The sequence below is a fragment of the Salmo salar genome, chromosome ssa09 (genome assembly GCF_905237065.1).
Source record: "Salmo salar chromosome ssa09, Ssal_v3.1, whole genome shotgun sequence".
Lineage (NCBI taxonomy): Eukaryota > Metazoa > Chordata > Actinopteri > Salmoniformes > Salmonidae > Salmo > Salmo salar.
This window is the reverse complement of record NC_059450.1, coordinates 88,351,967-88,373,054: the sequence shown is the minus strand read 5'-3', so window position 1 is coordinate 88,373,054 and position 21,088 is coordinate 88,351,967. Positions and strand designations below refer to the sequence as shown.

Below are 21,088 nucleotides of genomic sequence, written 5' to 3'. Positions count from 1 at the left end.
AACCCTGACCTGTTCACCGGACGTGCTTGTTGCACCCTCGACAACTACTATGATTATTATTATTTGACCATGCTGGTCATTTATGAACATTTTAACATCTTGACCATGTTCTGTTATAATATCCACCCTGCACAGCCAGAAGAGGACTGGCCACCCCTCATAGCCTGGTTCCTCTCTAGGTTTCTTCCTAGGTTTTTGGCCTTTCTAGGGAGTTTTTCCTAGGGAGTTTTTCATAGCCACCGTGCTTCTTTCACATGCATTGCTTGCTGTTTGGGGTTTTAGGCTGGGTTTCTGTATAGCACTTTGAGATATCAGCTGATGTACGAAGGGCTATATAAATACATTTGATTTGATTTGAATTAAAGGGCAACTACACCCTCCAAAAACGTCTTTTTTTTCCAGACCTAAAAAATGGTCTCCTGATGAGGTTTAAGAATGATTGTGGACTTTTAACATCACATTTTTGTCTTTTAATTTATTGATTTTTTTTTAGAGGGAAAATCTGAAAATCTATATGAAAACATAGGATTTTCACACAGGGCCTTTCCATCACACAGGACCTACTTCTCCAGGCATCACTACACCACTGCATATGGATGGAAAGACAGCAGTCCATTCACTCTGACATTATAAGCCAGTAGGTCCCAATCATAAGAATACAAAACACAATCATTAGGCTAAGCATTTTCCAATCGCAATTTACAACTATTACCTCCCATTGCAAAAAAAAAACGTTTCATGTTTAGCACACAAAGTAATGGGTGATCTAAAGTTTAAATGCAACAATGTTTCACACACATCAGTTATTTTAACTTATTGGTGAAAGTTATTCTTGAAAAGGGAGAAGCTAACAAATTAGCCATAACATCCTCTTCGATAACACCTGCTGCAGCAGCTGCAAACTAGCCTACAACAAAAGTTAGCTTAGATCATGGGGAAACTACTGCTCACTATTGCACAGTGACCTGTTGGCCTTCGACCTGTTGGTCATTACAAGTCAATGTGATTGGTTGATTCCACTATCACTCCAAAATGTTACCCTAATACAGTTGAATGGCAGATGCCTTCTATCAAGCTTCTGATGGCCTAGCCAATGGCTGATTTAGCTAGCTAGATTTATCAAAAAATATATATTCAGCGTTAAACTTATCCTCTCTAACAAAAATTGAAGAGATTAAATCAGAACATCATTGAAAATAATAATATCATTATTATTATTTTGCTATAAATCCTTTGCATTTTTTCTGAAAGTATAGAAGGCTCTCAAATCAAATCAAATTGTATTGGTCACATACTCATATTTAGCAGATGTTATTGTGGGTGTAGTGAAATGCTTGTGTTCCTAGCTCCCCATTGTTCCCCACTGTGTTTGGGTTAGTAATAATGTGTAGAGTGGCTCTATTTGCCCTCAGCATGTATTTCTTTCACCATTCTGAATGCCTAAAAATCCATATGTTGTCCTGAAATATGAACACAGAAATATTGGACATTTTGAACTCTTATTATGGTGACGATTTGATAAAAGTACAGTCATGGTCTTGAATTACCCTCGCATTTTTCTGGTCTCGGTCTTGACTTGTTCTCGGACCTCTCATCCCCCACTCCGGTCTCGGTCTTGGACTAGATTCCCTCCGGTCCGTGTCTTGAATCGGTCTCGCTTTCTGTGGTCTCGAACACAACACTGCCGTGCACTATATAGGAAATATTATGTCTTTAGTACAGAGCCTGAGCTGTATAACATAATTCATCTTTAGTAGATATGTTTTACTGTAGACTATTGCCATGAGACATTCTGTATTTCCGAAATTCACATTCACCTATCATATTACATACTGTAGGATTTTTTTACAAAAATAGAATAGAATGTATTATTTTATACGCGTAAGTGTTAGGGCTCTGATAAAACAATCTCTAGTCTTCAAACGTTTTCAAAATCACAGAAATCGATTGTCCGGGTGCCCAGTTGTAGGGTAAAGGGGAGGGGCTGAAAATGAAAGGAAGAACTGGAAACAGAGAGGCGCTCTCCTTCTGTGGAAGCATCCGAAGCAGACACAGCGATACAGTGCTATTGTTGCCTACACATTTATCTGCTTCATAGGATATGTCGACAGACAGCTATTATTTATCTTTTGCCTATTCATTTTTTTTTTTTTTTTTGCGATTATATTGTAGTGTTTCAATTCTAACCCTTTATTTTAGCATGAGTCCACGAGAACGGTTAACCCGCTTTAATTGGTGTTCTGCAAATTCCCTTCTGAGTCTGTGTCTGTATTTGACAGTCGTTATCTGCTGTGTTGGGTCTGTTGTATCTGGTCACGTAGATGGTGCCGGTAAGTCTGTGCATTCATTACAATAGCTAATCAGTAAGTTAATGCATGGACATTTTCTGGATGGCTGATAAATATTTCCAGATCATTTATTTTGAACTGTGCATAATGTTGGTTCATTCAGTCCATAGCTAGGTTTATTTAGTCTTTCATCGGCTATTGTGAATGTTTGAAAGAATCCATTTTCTTATTCATTCATAACATAAGCAAGTTTTCTATAAATTGCAGCCTAAATTATTTTTTAAGAATGTACTGAGGTCAGTTTTAAATTCAGTAATCTAAAGAACTTCCTGTTGGCTACCTCATGATAAACTGAAGACCATAATATGTACCAAGCAAGTTTTCATCTATATTTTTCATAGCTTTCTATTTACCACCACAAACCAAGACTACACCAGCTGTATAGAGCCCCACAGTAGAGGTGTCATAATACCCATAAAGCCTAGCGGTCAAACAGGGAAACAGTTCCAATCGTTTTTCCACCATTCATTTTTCCCATAAGGAATTTTAGAAACCCTTAAAATAAGGTCTGTGTTTCGTGTTTTGATAACCATATAAATCAATATCAATATATTCAAATCTATTTTCTCTCAGATTAGAAAATGCTAATTAGCATCAAAGTAGACATCATGCAAGACTACAAATCCATGCAAGCTCCTGCATGTCATCTCTAGCTGACACCTTTGCTAACAGGTATTGTGTCAATTTAAAACTTGCACAAGGCAGTTCACAGAATTGTCCATTTAAAGAAATGTTGTCAATTTTTTCATTACTAAATTTAGATAACATTAGATAGCTAATCCAGAGATTTTTGCCTCAATTCGGCAGTCTCGTCCAGATCATCATGGAATTTGTAATTCTTTGTGAAAGCCACATTAGCAGCTAATTAGCGTTTCATTTTTGTATTGTAAATACCAGCAAATCTATTGATAAAAGTCACCTTGTCCTAGGGAGATTTACACGGTTATCAAAACCTCACGCCAGGGTAAGCCTACACAAAACACAGCCCTTATTTTAAGTGTTTCTAAAAATGAACAGTGAAAAATGATTGGAACCATTTCCTTGTTTGGTTGCTAGGTTCTATGGGTATTATGACTCATACTGTGGTATTCTATAGGGCTATAATCAAACAAGAAAATGGTCATCCAGAGGCGGTACACCTAGTGGCCTGTGATTTTAATGCAGGAATACTGAAATCTACCAGCATGTCACAAATGCAACTAGAGATGAAATAACTCTAGATCACCTTTACTCCACACACAGAAAACACATACAAAGCTCGCCCATCGCCCTCCATTAGGCAAATCTGACCATAATTCTACCCTCCTGATTTCTGCTTACAAGTAAAAATTTTAACAGGATGTACCATAGACACACCCAAATATGGAAGTGGTCCTAATGAAGCGAATAATAAGCTACATGACTGTTTCGCTAGCGCAGACTGGAATATGTGGCATTGAGGAGTTTACCGCATCAGTCACCAGCTTCATTAATAAGTTAATCAACGACATTGTACCCACAATGACCGTACGTACATATCCCAACCAGAAGCCATGGATTACAGGCAACATCCGTATTGAGCTAAAGGTGCTTTCAAAGAGCGTGACACTATTATGGACGCTTATAAGAAGTCCCGCTATGCCCTCCGACAAACCATCAAACAGGCAAGCGCCAATACAGGACTAAGATAGAATCCTACTACACCGGCTCTGATGCTCATTAGATGTGGCAGGGCTTGCAAATGATCATGGATTACAAAAGGAAATCCAGCCGCGAGCTGTCCAGTGATGCGAGCCTACCAGATGAGCTAAATGGCTTCTGTGCTTACTTCAAGGCAAGCAACACTGAACCTTGCATGAGAGCCCTAGCTGTTCTGGATGACTGTGTGATCATTCTCTACATAGCAGATGTGGGTAAGACCTTTAAACAGGTTAACATTCAAACAGATTACCAGGATGCATACTCATTGCATGCGCTGACCAGCTGGCAAGTGTGTTCACTGACATTTTAAACCTCTACCTGACCCAGTCTGTAATATCTACATCTTTCAAGCAGACCACCATATTCCCTGTGCCAAGGTAACCTGTCTAAATGACGAGCACTCACATCTGTAGCCATGAAATGCTTTGAAAGTTTGTTCATGGCTCACATCAACACCATCATCCCAGACACCCTGGACCCACTCCAATTCACATACCGCCCCAAAAGATCTACAGATGACACAATCTCTATTGCACTCCACACTGCCCTTTCCCACCTGGACAAAAGGAGCTCCTATGTGAGAATGCTGTTCATTGACTACAGCTCAGCATTCAACACCAAAGTGCCCTCCAAGCTCATCACTAAGCTACAGAGGGTAGTGCAAACATCAGTGGGGCCAAGCTCCCCACCATCCAGAACCTCTGTAGTAGGCGGTGTCAGAGGAAGGCCCTACAAATGGTCAAAGACTCCAGCCACCCAAGTCATAGACTGTTCTCTCTGCTACTGCATGGCAAGCGGTACCAATGCACCAAGTCTGGAACCAACAGGACCCGGAACAGCTTCTAGACCCAAGCTACAAGACTGCTAAATAGTTAGTTAATTAGTTAAAACTGCATTATGTAACTTTTTGGGTGATCTGACCAAATTTACATAGAAATGTTAGTTATAGAACTGTCATTTGCATTTACATTTACATTTACGTCATTTAGCAGACGCTCTTATCCAGAGCGACTTACAAATTGGTGCATTCACCTTATGATATCCAGTGGAACAACCACTTTACAATAGTACATCTATATCTTTTTTTTGGGGGGGGTGTTAGAAGGATTACTTTATCCTATCCCAGGTATTCCTTAAAGAGGTGGGGTTTCAGGTGTCTACGGAAGGTGGTGATTGACTCCGCTGTCCTGGCGTCGTGAGGGAGCTTGTTCCACCATTGAAAGCAAGTCTAAGAAGCAGTTGATCTATTTTACTTCCGGTTTTGTACATTAGTTTCAAACAGCTGAAAATACAATATATTTGGTTATTGAAAATATATTTCACAGTGGTTTAGATGGTAAATGATTATCTGCACTTGTCTATACTATTGCTTGTTTTGTCACATAAACTGAAGTTAGGCGAACTATTAGAATTTTAGCAATCAGGAAATGGCGGAAAGATTTCTGCATATTGCATCTTTAACCAAATAGCTACCCGGACTATCTGCATTGACCCTTTTTGCACCAACTTTTTTGACTCATCACATACGCTGCTGTTACTGTTAATTATCTGTCACTCAATTCCTAGTTATATGTTCATATCTACCTCAGTTACCACGTACCCCTGCACAACGACTTGGTACTGGTACCCATATAGCCAAGTTACCATTACTCATTGTGTATTCATTATTATGTTTTATTTTTCTATTATTTCTCTATTGTCTTTCTCTCTGCATTGTTGGGAAGGGCCGGTAAGTAAGCATTTCACTGTTGGTCTATACCTGCTGTTTTACGAAGCATGTGACAGACATTTATTTGAGTTGATTTTACAATGACTACACAAGCTTGTTTTATTATATTTTATCAGGAGACATCATATTCAAACCTGTCTAAGAAAATGAAGTGCACTGGTTTAATTGAGAAATCAATCAACCAACGAATCTGTCAATAAACTGTTACCTTCTACTGTCCCCTTGGTTGACATGCTTGTAAATCCTTTGTGTAGAGGAGCAGAGACCGAGCCCTCAGGAGAACAGCCACAGAATAGAACACAGAGAGAGCTATGAGATTACCTATCCACACTGGTTGCAGCCTGCAAGACACAGGAGGTCCATCCATGGAGAGAAGGTGAGATCCTATCTTATCACTGACATTACCTACTAACTCAGAGAGACATGGTTGTCCTCTAAAATAGCACAACACATTTCACATGTTACATATTAGAGAGGTATCATGTTAGATATAATGTTAGAGAGATATAGAGTACATTCGAAAAGTATTCAGACCCCTTGACTTTTTCCACATTTTGTTACATTACAGCCTTATTCTAAAGTGGATTTTAAAAAAATCCTTCTTAATCTACACACAATACCCCATAATGAAAATCAAAACAGGTTTTTATAAAATTTTGCAACAAAAAAAAAGAACAAATACCTTATTTACATAAGTATTGCTATGAGACTGGAACAAGTGTATCCTGTTTCCATTGATCATCCTTGAGATGTTTCTTCAACTTGATTGGAGTCCACCAGTGGTAAATTCAATTGATTGGACATGATTTGGAAAGGCATCAACCGTTCTATATAAGGTCCCACAGTTGACAGTGCATGTCACTGCAAAAACCAAACCGTGAGGTCTAAGGAATTGTCTGTAGAGCTCTGAGACAGGATTGTGTAGAGGCACCGATCTGGGGAAGGGTTTCAACAAATTTCTGCAACATTGAAGGTCCCCAAGAACACAATGGCTTCCATCATTCTTAAATGGAAGAAGTTTGGAACCACCAAGACTCTTCCTAGAGCTGGCTACCTGGCCAAACTGAGCAATCAGGGCAGAAGGGCCTTGGTCAGGGAGGTGACCAAGAACCCGATGGTCTATCTGACAGAGCTCCAGAGTTCTTCTGATGAGATGGGATAACCTTCCAGAAGGACAACCATCTTGCAGCACTTCACCAATCAGGCCTTTATGTTAGAGGGGCCAGACGGAAGCCACTCCTCAGTAAAAGGCACATGACAGCCCACTTGGAGTTTGCCAAAATGCACCTAAAGGACTCTCACACCATGAGAAACAAGATTCTCTGGTCGGATGAAACCAAGATTGAACTCTTTGGCCTGAATTCCAAGCCTCACGTCTGGAGGAAAACTGGCGCCATCTCTACAGTGAAGCATGGTGGTGGCAGCATCATGGTGTGGGTTGTTTTTCAGCAGCAGGGACTGGGAGACTAGTCAGGATTGAGGAAAAGAGCAAAGTACAGAGAGATCCTTGATGAAAACCTGCTCCAGAGCACTCAGGATCTCAGACTGGGGCGAAGGTTCACCTTCCAACAGGACAACGACACTAAGCACACAACCAAGACAAAGCAGGAGTGGCTTCGGGACAAGTCTCTGAATGTCCTTGAGTGGCCCAGCCAAAGCCCGGACTTGAACCCGATCGAACATCTCTGGAGAGAACTGAAAATAGCTGTGCAGCGACGCTCCCCATCTAACCTGACAGAGCTTGAGAGGATCTGCAGAGAAGAATGGGAGAAACTCCCCAAATACAGTTGTGCCAAACTTGTAGCATCATACCCAAGAAGACTCGAGGCTGTAATCGTTGCCAAAGGCGCTTCAACAAAGTACTGAGTAAAGGGTCTGAATGCTTATGTAAATGTAATATTTCCGTTTTTTATTTTTAATACATTTGCCAAAAATGTTTAAAACCTGTTTTTGCTTTGTCATTGTGGGGTATTGTGTGTAGATTTATGAGGTGGAACATTTTATTTAATCCATTTTAGAATAAGGCTGTAACGTAAAATGTGGAGAAAAAAAGTCTGAATTCTTTCCGAATGCACTGTATAATGCTAGAGTCGTAGAGAGGGGACCAAAGCACAGCGTGTTGATTGCTCATTATGAATATTTATTTAAACTCAGAACACTAAAGAAAAAAATAACAAAGAGAAAATGAAAGGGCACAGTTCTGTCAGGTACAGAAAACTAAACAGAAGACAACTACCCACAAACACAGGTGGAAAAAAACCCTACTTAAGTATGATCTCCAATTAGAGACAACGAGGACCAGCTGCCTCTAATTGGAGATCATCCCCCCAAAAACCAACATAGAAATAGAAAAACTAGAACCTAAACATAGATATACAAAACATAGAAAAACACAAAACACCCCCTGTCACGCCCTGACCTACTCTACCATAGAAAATAACATCTTACTATGGTCAGGACGTGACATAGAGAGATATAATGCTGGAGAGATATAATGTTAGAGGGATATAATTCTGGTGAGATATCATGTTAGAGAGACATAATGTTAGATATGTTAGAAAGATATAATGTTAGAGAGATATAATGTTAGATATAATGCTGGAGATATATAATGTTAGAGAGATATAATGTTAGATATGATGCTAGAGATATAAAATGTTAGAGAGATATAATGTTAGATATAATGTTAGATAGATATAATGTTAGAGAGATATAATGCTAGAGAAACAATGCTAGAGAGATATAATATTAGAGAGATATAATGTTAGAGAAATATAATGCTAGAGAGATAATGCTAGAGAGATATAATGTTAGATATACTGTTGAAGAGATATAATGTTAGAGAGAGATATGTTAGAGAGATATAATGCTAGAGAGATATAATTTTAGAGAGATATATAATGTTAGATATAATGTTAGATATAATGTTAGAGAGATATAATGTTAGAGAGAGATATAATGCTAGAGAGATAATGCTAGAGAGATATAATGTTAGATATAATGTTAGCGAGATATAATGCTAGAGAGATATAATGTTAGACATAATGCTAGAGAGATATAATGTTAGATATAATGTTAGATATAATGCTAGAGAGATATAATGTTAGATATAATGCTAGAGAGATATAATGTTAGAGAGATATAATGTTAGATATAATGTTAGATATAATGTTTGAGAGATATAATGCTAGAGAGATATAATGTTAGATATAATGGTGAAGAGATATAATGTTAGAGAGATATAATGTTAGAGAGATATAATGTTAAATATAATGTTAGAGAGATATGTTAGATATAATGTCAGAGAGATATAATGTTATAGAGATATAATGTTATAGACATATAATGTTAGATATAATGTTAGAGAGATGTAATGTTAGATATAATGTTAGAGATATAATGTTAGATATAATGTTAGAGAGACATAATGTTAGATATAATGTTAGAGAGATATAATGTTAGAGAGATATTATTTTAGAGAGAGAGATAATGTTAGAGAGAGATATAATGCTAGAGAGATATAATGTTTGAGAGATATAATGTTAGAGAGATATAATGTTATAGAGATATCAATTTAGATATAATGTTAGAGAGATATAATGCTAGAGAGATATAATGTTAGAGAGATATAATGTTAGATATAATGCTAGAGAGATATAATGTTAGAGAGATATAATGTTAGATATATATAATGTTAGATATATATAATGTTAGATATAATGCTAGAGAGATATAATGTTAGATATAATGCTAGTGAGATATAATGCTAGATAGATATAATGTTAGAGAGATATAATGTTAGATAGGTATAATGTTAGATATAATGCTAGAGAGATATAATGCTAGATAGATATAATGTTAGATATAATGCTAGAGAGATATAATGCTAGATAGATATAATGTTAGAGATATAATGCTGGAGAGATATAATGCTAGAGAGATATAATGCTAGATAGATATAATGTTAGATATAATGCTAGAGAGATATAATGCTAGATAGATATAATGTTAGAGATATAATGCTAGAGAGATATAATGCTAGATAGATATAATGTTAGAGAGATATAATGCTAGAGAGATATAATGCTAGAGAGATATAATTTTAGAGATATAATGCTAGAGAGATATAATGCTAGATAGATATAATGTTAGAGAGATATAATGCTAGAGAGATATAATGCTAGAGAGATATAATTTTAGATGTAATGCTAGAGAGACATAATGCTAGATAGATATAATGTTAGAGAGATATAATGTTAGATATAATGCTAGAGAGATATAATGTTAGAGAGATATAATGTTAGATATATATAATGTTAGATATAATGCTAGAGAGATATAATGTTAGATATAATGCTAGTGAGATATAATGCTAGATAGATATAATGTTAGAGAGATATAATATTAGATAGGTATAATGTTAGATATAATGCTAGAGAGATATAATGCTAGATAGATATAATGTTAGAGATATAATGCTAGATAGATATAATGTTAGAGAGATATAATGCTAGAGAGATATAATGCTAGAGAGATATAATGTTAGATATAATGCTAGAGAGACATAATGCTAGATAGATATAATGTTAGAGAGATTTAATGTTAGAGAGATTTAATGTTAGATATAATGCTAGAGAGATATACTTTTAGAGAGATATAATGTTAGATATAATGCTAGAGAGAAATAATGTCAGAGAGATATAATGCTAGAGAGATATAATGTTAGAGATATATAATGTTAGATATATATAATGTTAGAGAGATATAATGCTAGATATAATGTTAGAGAGATATAATGTCAGAGAGTTATAATGCTAGATATCATGTTAGAGAGATATAATGTTAAAGATATATCATTTCAGAGAGAGATATAATGTTAGAGAGAGATATAATGCTAGAGAGATATAATGTTAGAGAGATATAATGCTAGATATAATGTTAGAGAGATATAATGTTAGAGAGATATAAGGTTATAGAGATATAATTTTAGATATAATGTTAAAGATATATAATGTTAGAGAGTTATAATGCTAGATATAATGTTAGAGAGATATAATGTTAGAGAGATATCATTTTAGAGAGAGAGATAATGTTAGAGAGAGATATAATGTTAGAGAGAGATGTAATGCTAGAGAGATATAATGTTTGAGAGATATAATGTTAGAGAGATATAATGTTATAGAGATATCAATTTAGATATAATGTTAGAGAGATATAATGCTAGAGAGATATAATGTTAGAGAGATATAATGTTAGATATAATGCTAGAGAGATATAATGTTAGAGAGATATAATGTTAGATATATATAATGTTAGATATAATGCTAGAGAGATATAATGTTAGATATAATGCTAGTAAGATATAATGCTAGATAGATATAATGTTAGAGAGATATAATGTTAGATAGGTATAATGTTAGATATAATGCTAGAGAGATATAATGCTAGATAGATATAATGTTAGATATAATGCTAGAGAGATATAATGCTAGATAGATATAATGTTAGAGATGTAATGCTAGAGAGATATAATGCTAGATAGATATAATGTTAGAGAGATATAATGCTAGAGAGATATAATGCTAGGGAGATATAATGTTAGATATAATGCTAGAGAGACATAATGCTAGATAGATATAATGTTAGAGAGATATAATGTTAGAGAGATTTAATGTTAGAGAGATTTAATGTTAGATATAACGCTAGAGAGATATAATTTTAGAGAGATATAATGTTAGATATAATGCTAGAGAGAAATAATGTTAGAGAGATATAATGCTAGAGAGATATAATGTTAGAGAGATATAATGTTAGAGAGATATAATGTTAGATATATATAATGTTAGAGTGATATAATGTCAGATATATATAATGTTAGATATAATGTTAGAGAGATATAATGTTAGAGAGATATAATGTTAGAGAGATATAATGTTAGATATAATGTTAGAGAGATGTAACGCTAGAGAGATATAATGTTAGAGAGATATAATGTTAGATATAATGTTAGAGAGATATAATGTTAGATATATATATATGATGCTAGAGAGATATTATTCTATTTCTCTGCTTTTCCACCCAGCAGCACCCGTCTGAGGCAGAGGTCCTCATCACAGCTGAGGGAGAGGAGATGACACTCCGTCTGCACAGGAATAAGTAAGAACCTTACTGTACCATACCATACCTTACTGTATTATTCCATAACATACTGCACAATACCATAAAATACTGTACTATACCATACCTTACTGTATTATTCCATAACATACTGTACTATACCATACCGTACTGTATTATTCCATAACATACTGTACTATTCCATAACATACTGTACTATACCATAAAATACTGTACTATACCATAACATGCTGTACTATACCATAACATACTGTACTATACCATAACATACTGTACTATACCATAAAATACTGTACTATACCATAACATACTGTATTATTCCATAACATACTGTACTATACCATAAAATACTGTACTATACCATAACATACTGTACTATACCATAACATACTGTACTATACCATAAAATACTGTACTATACCATAACATACTGTATTATACCATGACATACTGTACTATACCATAAAATACTGTACTGTACCATAACATACTGTACTATACCATAACATACTGTACTATACCATAACATACTGTTCTATACCATAACATACTGTACTATACCATAACATACTGTACTATACCATAACATACTGTATTATACCATGGCATACTGTACTATACCATAAAATACTGTACTATACCATAACATACTGTACTATACCATAACATACTGTACTATACCATAACATACTGTACTATTCCATAACATACTGTTCTATACCATAAAATACTGTACTATACCATAAAATACTGTACTATAGCATAACATACTGTACTATACCATAACATACTGTACTATACCATAACATGCTGTACTATACCATAACATACTGTACTATACCATAACATACTGTACTATACCACACACACACACGCACGCACACACACAGAGAGAGTCTCAGATCTCATCCTTCAGGCTATCCCATATGTTTGAGTTTAGTTAGACAGATGTCAAAGTGAACATATGTTTTACATAGGGATGGAGGGAGGGAGACGGGGTTGGAGTAGAGAAAGATAGAGGGACGTCACCCGAGGGGAAACAGGAAGTGACTATCTCCTCCATCTGTTGAAAGTAGTGATGGACAGATGAATACTGGTGATTAGAGGAAAAGAAAATGACTTAGAAGAAGGATGTTTTTCTGTCAACATTGATGCTGTAATGTCTAACAACACATTGACCCCGCGTCACAGTCTCTCAGATCATCTGGCTAACAACACAATGACTCTGAGTCCCTATGGCCACAATACAGGGCGAGGGGTTACATTAACTTCCAGGGAGCAGCAGACTTCCACCTTTAGGATAGGAATGTCACACATGGAATGGTATGGAATGTATTTCTATTAACAAACATAATGGAAAGACAACCCGTTTTGACAGTGGACAATATCAGTTAAAAATGAGGGGTGGGGAGTAGGATAAAGTTATGGTGGTGACCGGTGACACACACACACACACACACACACACACACACACACACACACACACACACACACACACACACACACACACACAGAGAGAGAGAGAAAGAGGGTGACTCCGCTGTGTCTGGCTGACCCTCCCCTCAGGGAGAAATCCCCAGCAGGTGGTCACATTACTGCTGGGGGAGTGATTAACATCAGGGTGTGTGTGTTTGTGTGTCTATGTCATTAGCATACATTCTTTGAAATGAGATAAGAGAGGTACTATTTTACTGAGGTTGTGCTTTAGTAATCTGACTGCTCAGCATCCTCAGAGGAACCTTTAGTAATCTGACTGCTCAACATCCTCAGAGGAACCTTTAGTAATCTGACTGCTCGACATCCTTGTACCCCTGCCTCAGCACCTACCCCAGTCCTCTACCCCTCTACCCCAGCCCTCTACAGCAGTCCTCTACCCAAAGATCTCTTTACCCCAGTCCTTTATACACCCGTCCTCTACCCCAGTCCTCTTTACCCCAGTCCTCTAAAAAAGATCTCTTTACCCCAGTCCTTTACTCCAGTCCTCTACCCCTCTACCCCAGTCCTCTACAGCAGTCTTCTACCCAAAGATCTCTTTACCCCAGTCCTTTTTAACCCAGTCTTCTACCCCAGTCCTTTAACCCAGTCCTCTTTACCCCAGTCCTTTACCCCAGTACGGTTTACCCCAGTCCTCTTTAACCCAGTCCTCCTTACCCCAGTCCTCTTTACCCCAGTCCTCCTTACCACAGTCCTCTTTACCCCAGTCCTCTTTAACCCAGTCCTCTTTACCCAAGTCCTCTTTAACCCAGTCCTTTACACCAGTCCTCTACCCTAGTCCTTTTTATTCCAGTTATCTACCCGAGTCATTTACCCCAGTCCACTACCCAGTCCTGTACACCAGTCCCCTTTTCCTCAGCTCTCTCTTTCCTTGTCCTTGAACTTTCCTCTCCTACAGTCCTCTACACCAGCCCTCTACCCCAGTCCTGTACACCAGTCCTCCTTGCCTCAGCTCTCTTTCCTTGTCCCTGAACTCTCCTCTCCTACAGTCCTCTACACCAGTCCTCTAACCTAGACCTCACCGGCCTTATCCCCTGCCTCAGTCCTAGACCTCACCAGCCTTATCCCCTGCCTCAGTCCTAGACCTCACCAGCCTTTTCCCCTGCCCCAGTCCTAGACCTCACCAGCCTTATCCCCTGCCTCAGTCCTAGACCTCACCAGCCTTATCCCCTGCCCCAGTCCTAGACCTCACCAGCCTTATCCCCTGCCTCAGTCCTAGACCTCACCAGTCTTATCCCCTGCCTCAGTCCTAGACCTCACCGGCCTTATCCCCTGCCTCAGTGCTAGACCTCACCAGCCTTATCCCTTGCCTCAGTCCTAGACCTCACCTGCCTTATCCCCTGCCTCAGTCCTAGACCTCACCAGCCTTATCCCCTGCCTCAGTCCTAGACCTCACCAGCCTTATCCCCTGCCTCAGTCCTAGACCTCACCAGCCTTATCCCCTGCCTCAGTCCTAGACCTCACCAGCCTTAACCCCTACCTCAGTCCTAGACCTCACCAGCCTTATCCCCTGCCTCAGTCCTAGACCTCACCAGCCTCCAGTCAATGGATGTTTATCATCAGGTTGAGGGAATAAAGGAGATTAAGTTTTATCTCCTTCTTTCTACCTTGATCATTCTTTCCTTTCATCTCCTTTCCTGTTGTCCGGCTGTCCTTCTCTCTCTCTCTTCCCCTCCTGCTCTCATTCTCTCTCTCTTCCCCTCTCTATCACCTTATGTCTCCCCCCTCTCTCCTTCTCTCGCTCCTTCTCTCGCTCCTTCCCTCTCTCCTCTATTTCAGTCTGTCTCATTTGCTCTTGTCTTTGAATCACTTAATCATAAACCTGCTGTGAATTTGCGTGTGTGAGTGTGAGCGTGTGTGTGTGTGTGTGTGTGTGTGTGTGTGTGTGTGTGTGTGTGTGTGTGTGTGTGTGTGTGTGTGTGTGTGTGTGTGTGTGTGTGTGTGTGTGTGTGTGTGTGTGTGTGTGAGTGTCGCAGGGCTTTTAGTCTAATGAAAGGCTGTGGTGGGGCCAGAGACGGTGATTTGGTTAAGAGTCAGGCGGGGCTGTGCTGCTGACTCAGAGAGAGACAGAGAGAGAAGCAGAGAGAGAAAAATGGAAAGATGGAGACGGAGAAAGAGAGACATGGAAGGAAAAGGGTAGAGGTCAGGAAAGACAGGGGGAGTTAAGGAACAACGGGGAGTTAAGGAACGATAGGGGGAGTTAAGGAACGACGGGGAGTTAAGGAATGAGAGGAGACATTTGGTCGGACGCGGGGGGAAGTTATGTGGTGTTCAAATCTGTTTATTGTCCTGTTTCCCCCTGCACCTCGTCTCCCTCCCTACTCCATTCTTAAAGTACATTAACCCTCTGCCTTGACTATAGAACTCCTCTGTCCACCCCTCTCCTCTCCTCTGTCCACCCCTCTCCTCTGTCCACCCCTCTCCTTTCCTCTGTCCACCCCCCTCCTATGTCCACCCCTCTCCTCTGTCCATCCCCCTCCTATGTCCACCCCTCTCCTCTGTCCACCCCTCTCCTCTCCTCTGTCCACCCCTCTCCTCTGTCCACCCCCCTCCTATGTCCACCCCTCTCCTCTGTCCAGCCCTCTCCTTTCCTCTGTCCACCCATTTTCTCTGTCCACCCCTCTCCTATGTCCACCCCTCTCCTCTGTCCAGCCCTCTCTTTTCATCTGTCCACCCATTTCCTCTGTCCACCCCTCTCCTCTGTCCACCCCTCTCCTCTGTCCAGCCCTTTCCTTTCGTCTGTCCACCCATTTCCTCTGTCCAGCCCTCTCCTCTGTCCAGCCCTCTCCTCTGTCCAGCCCTCTCCTTTCCTCTGTCCACCCATTTTCTCTGTTCACACCTGTCCTCTGTCCACCACTCTTCTCTGTCCACTCCTTTCCACTCCTATCCTCTCCACCCCACTCCTCCATCCTCCCCTCTCATCTCCTCTCCTCCCTCTCCTCCCCTCTCATCTCCACTCCTCCCTCTCCTCCCCTCTCCACCCCTCTCCTCGCCTCTCCTCTCATCCTTTTCCCAGTAGAGTAGTTTAAGCTTCAGGTCAACACAAGTCCCCCACTGTAGAGTCAGGATGTAGAGAATGATGACCACACACAGAGACAGACACCAGACAGACAGACACCAGACTAACAGACACCAGACCAGACAGACACCAGACCAGATAGACACCAGACAGACACCAGATAGACACCACACCAAACAGACACCAGACCAGACAGACACCAGACCAGACAGACACCAGACCAGATAGACACCAGACAGACACCAGATAGACACCACACCAAACAGACACCAGACCAGACAGACACCAGATAGACACCATACCAGACACACACCATACAGACACCAGACCAGATAGACACAACACCAGACAGACAGACACTAGACAGAGATAGGTCTTCTCTCTGTGACTGGTACGTTTGATATATACCAGAGACATCTCTTCTCTCTGTGACTTTGGTACATTTACATTTACGTCATTTAGCAGACGCTCTTATCCAGAGCGACTTACAAATTGGTGCATTCACCTTAAGATACCCAGTGGAACAACCACTTTACAATAGTACATCTATATCTTTTTTTTGGGGGGGGGGCGGGGGTTAGAAGGATTACTATATCCTATCCCAGGTATTCCTTAAAGAGGTGGGGTTTCAGGTGTCTACGGAAGGTGGTGATTGACTCCGCTGTCCTGGCGTCGTGAGGGAGCTTGTTCCACCATTGGGGTGCCAGAGCAGCGAACAGTTTTGACTGGGCTGAGTGGGAACTGTGCTTCCGCAGAGGTAGGGGGGCCAGCAGGCCAGAGGTGGATGAACGCAGTGCCCTTGTTTGGGTGTAGGGCCTGATCAGAGCCTGAAGGTACGGAGGTGCCGTTCCCCTCACAGCTTGGTAGGCAAGCACCATGGTCTTGTAGCAGATGCGAGCTTCAACTGGAAGCCAGTGGAGTGTGCGGAGAAGCGGGGTGACGTGAGAGAACTTCGGAAGGTTGAACACCAGAAGGTCTGTGGCAATCTGGATGAGTTGTAGGGGTGTAGTGGCACAGGCAGGGAGCCCCGCCAACAAGGAGTTGCAGTAATCCAGACGGGAGATGACAAGTGCCTGGATTAGGACCTGTGCTGCTTCCTGTGTAAGGCAGGGTCGTACTCTGTGAATGTTGTATAGCATGAACCTACAGGATCGGGTCACCGCCTTGATGTTAGCAAAGAACGACAGGGTGTTGTCCAGGGTCATGCCGAGGCTCTTAGCACTCTGGGAGGAGGACACAATGGAGTTGTCCACCGTGATGGCGAGATCATGGAAAGGGCAGTCCTTCCCCGGGAGGAAGAGCAGCTCCGTCTTGCCGAGGTTCAGCTTGAGGTGGTGATCCGTCATCCACACTGATATGTCTGCCAGACATGCAGAGATGCGATTCGCCACCTGGTTATCAGAAGGGGGAAAGGAGAAGATTAATTGTGTGTCGTCTGCGTAGCAATGATAGGAGAGACCATGTGAGGATATGACAGAGCCAAGTGACTTGGTGTATAGCGAGAATAGGAGAGGGCCTAGAACTGAGCCCTGGGGGACACCAGTGGTGAGAGCACGTGGTGCGGAGACGGATTCTCGCCACGCCACCTGGTAGGAGCGACCTGTCAGGTAGGACGCAATCCAAGAGTGAGCCGCGCCGGAGATACCCAACTCGGAGAGGATGGAGAGGAGGATCTGATAGTTCACAGTATCAAAGGCAGCAGATAGGTCTAGAAGGATGAGAGCAGAGGAGAGAGAGTTAGCTTTAGCAGTGCGGAGAGCCTCCGTGACACAGAGAAGAGCAGTCTCAGTTGAATGACCAGCCTTGAAACCTGACTGATTTAGATCGAGAAGGTCATTCTGAGAGAGATAGCAGGAGAGCTGGCCAAGGACGGCACGTTCAAGAGTTTTGGAGAGAAAAGAAAGAAGGGATACTGGTCTGTAGTTGTTGACATCAGAGGGATCGAGTGTAGGTTTTTTGAGAAGGGGTGCAACTCTCGCTCTCTTGAAAACGGAAGGGACGTAGCCAGCGGTCAAGGATGAGTTGATGAGCGAGGTGAGGTAAGGGAGAAGGTCTCCGGAAATGGTCTGGAGAAGAGAGGAGGGGATAGGGTCAAGCGGGCAGGTTGTTGGGCGGCCGGCCGTCACAAGACGCAAGATTTCATCTGGAGAGAGAGGGGAGAAAGAAGTCAAAGCATAGGGTAGGGCAGTGTGAGCAGGACCAGCGGTGTCGTTTGACTTAACAAACGAGGATCGGATGTCGTCGACCTTCTTTTCAAAATGGTTGACGAAGTCATCCGCAGAGAGGGAGGAGGAGGGGGAGGGGGAGGAGGATTCAGGAGGGAGGAAAAGGTGGCAAAGAGCTTCCTAGGGTTAGAGGCAGATGCTTGGAAGTTAGAGTGGTAGAAAGTGGCTTTAGCAGCAGAAACAGAGGAGGAAAATGTAGAGAGGAGGGAGTGAAAAGATGCCAGGTCCGCAGGGAGGCTAGTTTTCCTCAATTTCCGCTCGGCTGCCCGGAGCCCTGTTCTGTGAGCTCGCAATGAGTCGTCAAGACACGGAGCAGGAGGGGAGGACCGAGCCGGTCGGGAGGATAGGGGACATAGAGAGTCAAAGGACGCAGAAAGGGAGGAGAGGAGGGTTGAGGAGGCAGAATCAGGGGATAGGTTGAAGAATTGAGCAGAGGGAAGAGATGATAGGATGGAAGAGGAGAGAGTAGCAGGAGAGAGAGAGCGACGGTTGCGATGGCGCAATACCATCTGAGTAGGGGCAGAGTGAGTAGTGTTGGAGGAGAGCGAGAGGGAAAAGGATACAAGGTAGTGGTCGGAGACTTGGAGGGGAGTTGCAGTGAGATTAGTAGAAGAACAGCATCTAGTGAAGATGAGGTCAAGCGTATTGCCTGCCTTGTGAGTAGGGGGGGACGGTGAGAGGGTGAGGTCAAAAGAGGAGAGGAGTGGAAAGAAGGAGGCAGAGAGAAATGAGTCAAAGGTAGACGTAGGGAGGTTAAAGTCACCCAGAACTGTGAGGGGTGAGCCATCCTCAGGAAAGGAACTTATCAAGGCGTCAAGCTCATTGATGAACTCTCCAAGGGAACCTGGAGGGCGATAAATGGTAAGGATGTTAAGCTTGAATGGGCTAGTGATTGTGACAGCATGAAATTCAAAGGAGGCGATAGACAGATGGGTCAGGGGAGAAAGAGAGAATGTCCACTTGGGAGAGATGAGGATTCCAGTGCCACCACCCCGCTGGCCAGATGCTCTCGGGGTGTGCGAGAACACGTGGTCAGACGAGGAGAGAGCAGTAGGAGTAGCAGTGTATTCTGTGGTAAGCCATGTTTACGTCAGCGCCAAGAAGTCGAGGGACTGGAGGGTAGCATAGGCTGATATGAACTCTGCCTTGTTGGCCGCAGACCGGCAGTTCCAGAGGCTGCCGGAGACCTGGAACTCCACGTGGGTCGTGCGCGCTGGGACCACCAGGTTAGAGTGGCAGCGGCCACGCGATGTGAAGCGTTTGTATGGCCTGTGCAGAGAGGAGAGAACCGGGATAGACCGACACATAGTTGATAGGCTACAGGAGAGGCTACGCTAATGCAAAGGAGATTGGCATGAAAAATTAACTAAACAACTGGGGAAGCGAGAGAGCAGAGCCTCCCTCACTAACAATTCACTGAAACACTAAAACACTAAAATATAACTTTTCTAGCTATCACTAGAAATTAAAATTGATGTAAACTACAGTGGTTCAATGTTTCCAGGAATGTTTCCAGGAATAGGCTCAAAATTAGTTTATTCCCGCTAGCTAACTTGGTACAGTATTCTTCCGTGAAAACCCACCTAGTGCACCGTGTCCTATGACGCTGTAGCTAACTAGCTAACTACCATGCTAGCATCCTATAACGCACGGTTAGCACCAATACGTTTGATATATAACAGAAACATATTTTCTCTCTGTGACTGGTACGTTTGATACATAACAGAGACATCTTTTCTCTCTGTGACTGGTATGTTTGATATATATTAGAAACATCTCTTCTCTCTGTGACTTTGGTACGTTTGCTTGTCTTTCTTTCAGTTGATGTTTAGTCTTTCACTGCTACAGATCTATGTGCTTGTGTGACTTTAGCTTGACCCCCGGCTGAGACAGTCAGACACACACACACACACACACACACACACACACACACACACACACACACACACACACACACACACACACACACACACAGAGAGAGACCCTGATGATGTCATCTGATACAGGACAGAATGTGACCCACTGACCCTCCCCTTCTCCCCCTCTCTCTCTATCCACATCTATCCATCTTTCCTTCTCCCCCTCTCTCTCTATCCACATCTATCCATCTTTCCTTCTCCCCCTCTCTCTCTATCCACATCTATCCATCTTTCCTAATCCCCCTCCCTCTATCCACATCTATCCATCTTTCCTAATCCTCCCTCTTTCTCTATCTCAGTCTCTCTCTCTTTCTTGCCCCTCCTCTCTCGCTCTTCCTCCTTCTCTTTCTCTCCCCCTCCTCTCTCTATCTCTCTCTGTCTTTCGGTTGTGACTGAACCAAGTCTTTTGTCTTACCCCGGCTCTCAGACTAGCTGGTTCTCAATCACAGCATCTGTCTGGAGCCTGTACTCCACAACCCAGAACCCAGAACCCATTGTGCATACACTCAACAACAACAAAAAAGGAACTCAGTCTG

General features: G+C 41.5%; 1 protein-coding gene across 2 annotated transcripts in view; it reads left to right on the top strand.

Moving 5' to 3' along the window:
• Window positions 1-2,065: 2,065 nt before the first annotated feature.
• Window positions 2,066-21,088, top strand: part of LOC106612150 (disintegrin and metalloproteinase domain-containing protein 19-like) — a 68,612-nt gene continuing 49,589 nt past the window's right edge. Inside the window, exons 1-3 of one of the 2 annotated variants that reach the window (XM_045724170.1) lie at window positions 2,066-2,330; window positions 6,012-6,133; window positions 11,843-11,913. In XM_045724170.1, the coding sequence (XP_045580126.1) occupies window positions 2,102-2,330; window positions 6,012-6,133; window positions 11,843-11,913 (422 nt within the window). In that variant the 5' untranslated portion in view covers window positions 2,066-2,101. Of the gene's footprint in view, window positions 2,331-6,011; window positions 6,134-11,839; window positions 11,914-21,088 lie in introns of both variants that reach the window. The other variant, XM_045724169.1, reaches the window with a different exon arrangement.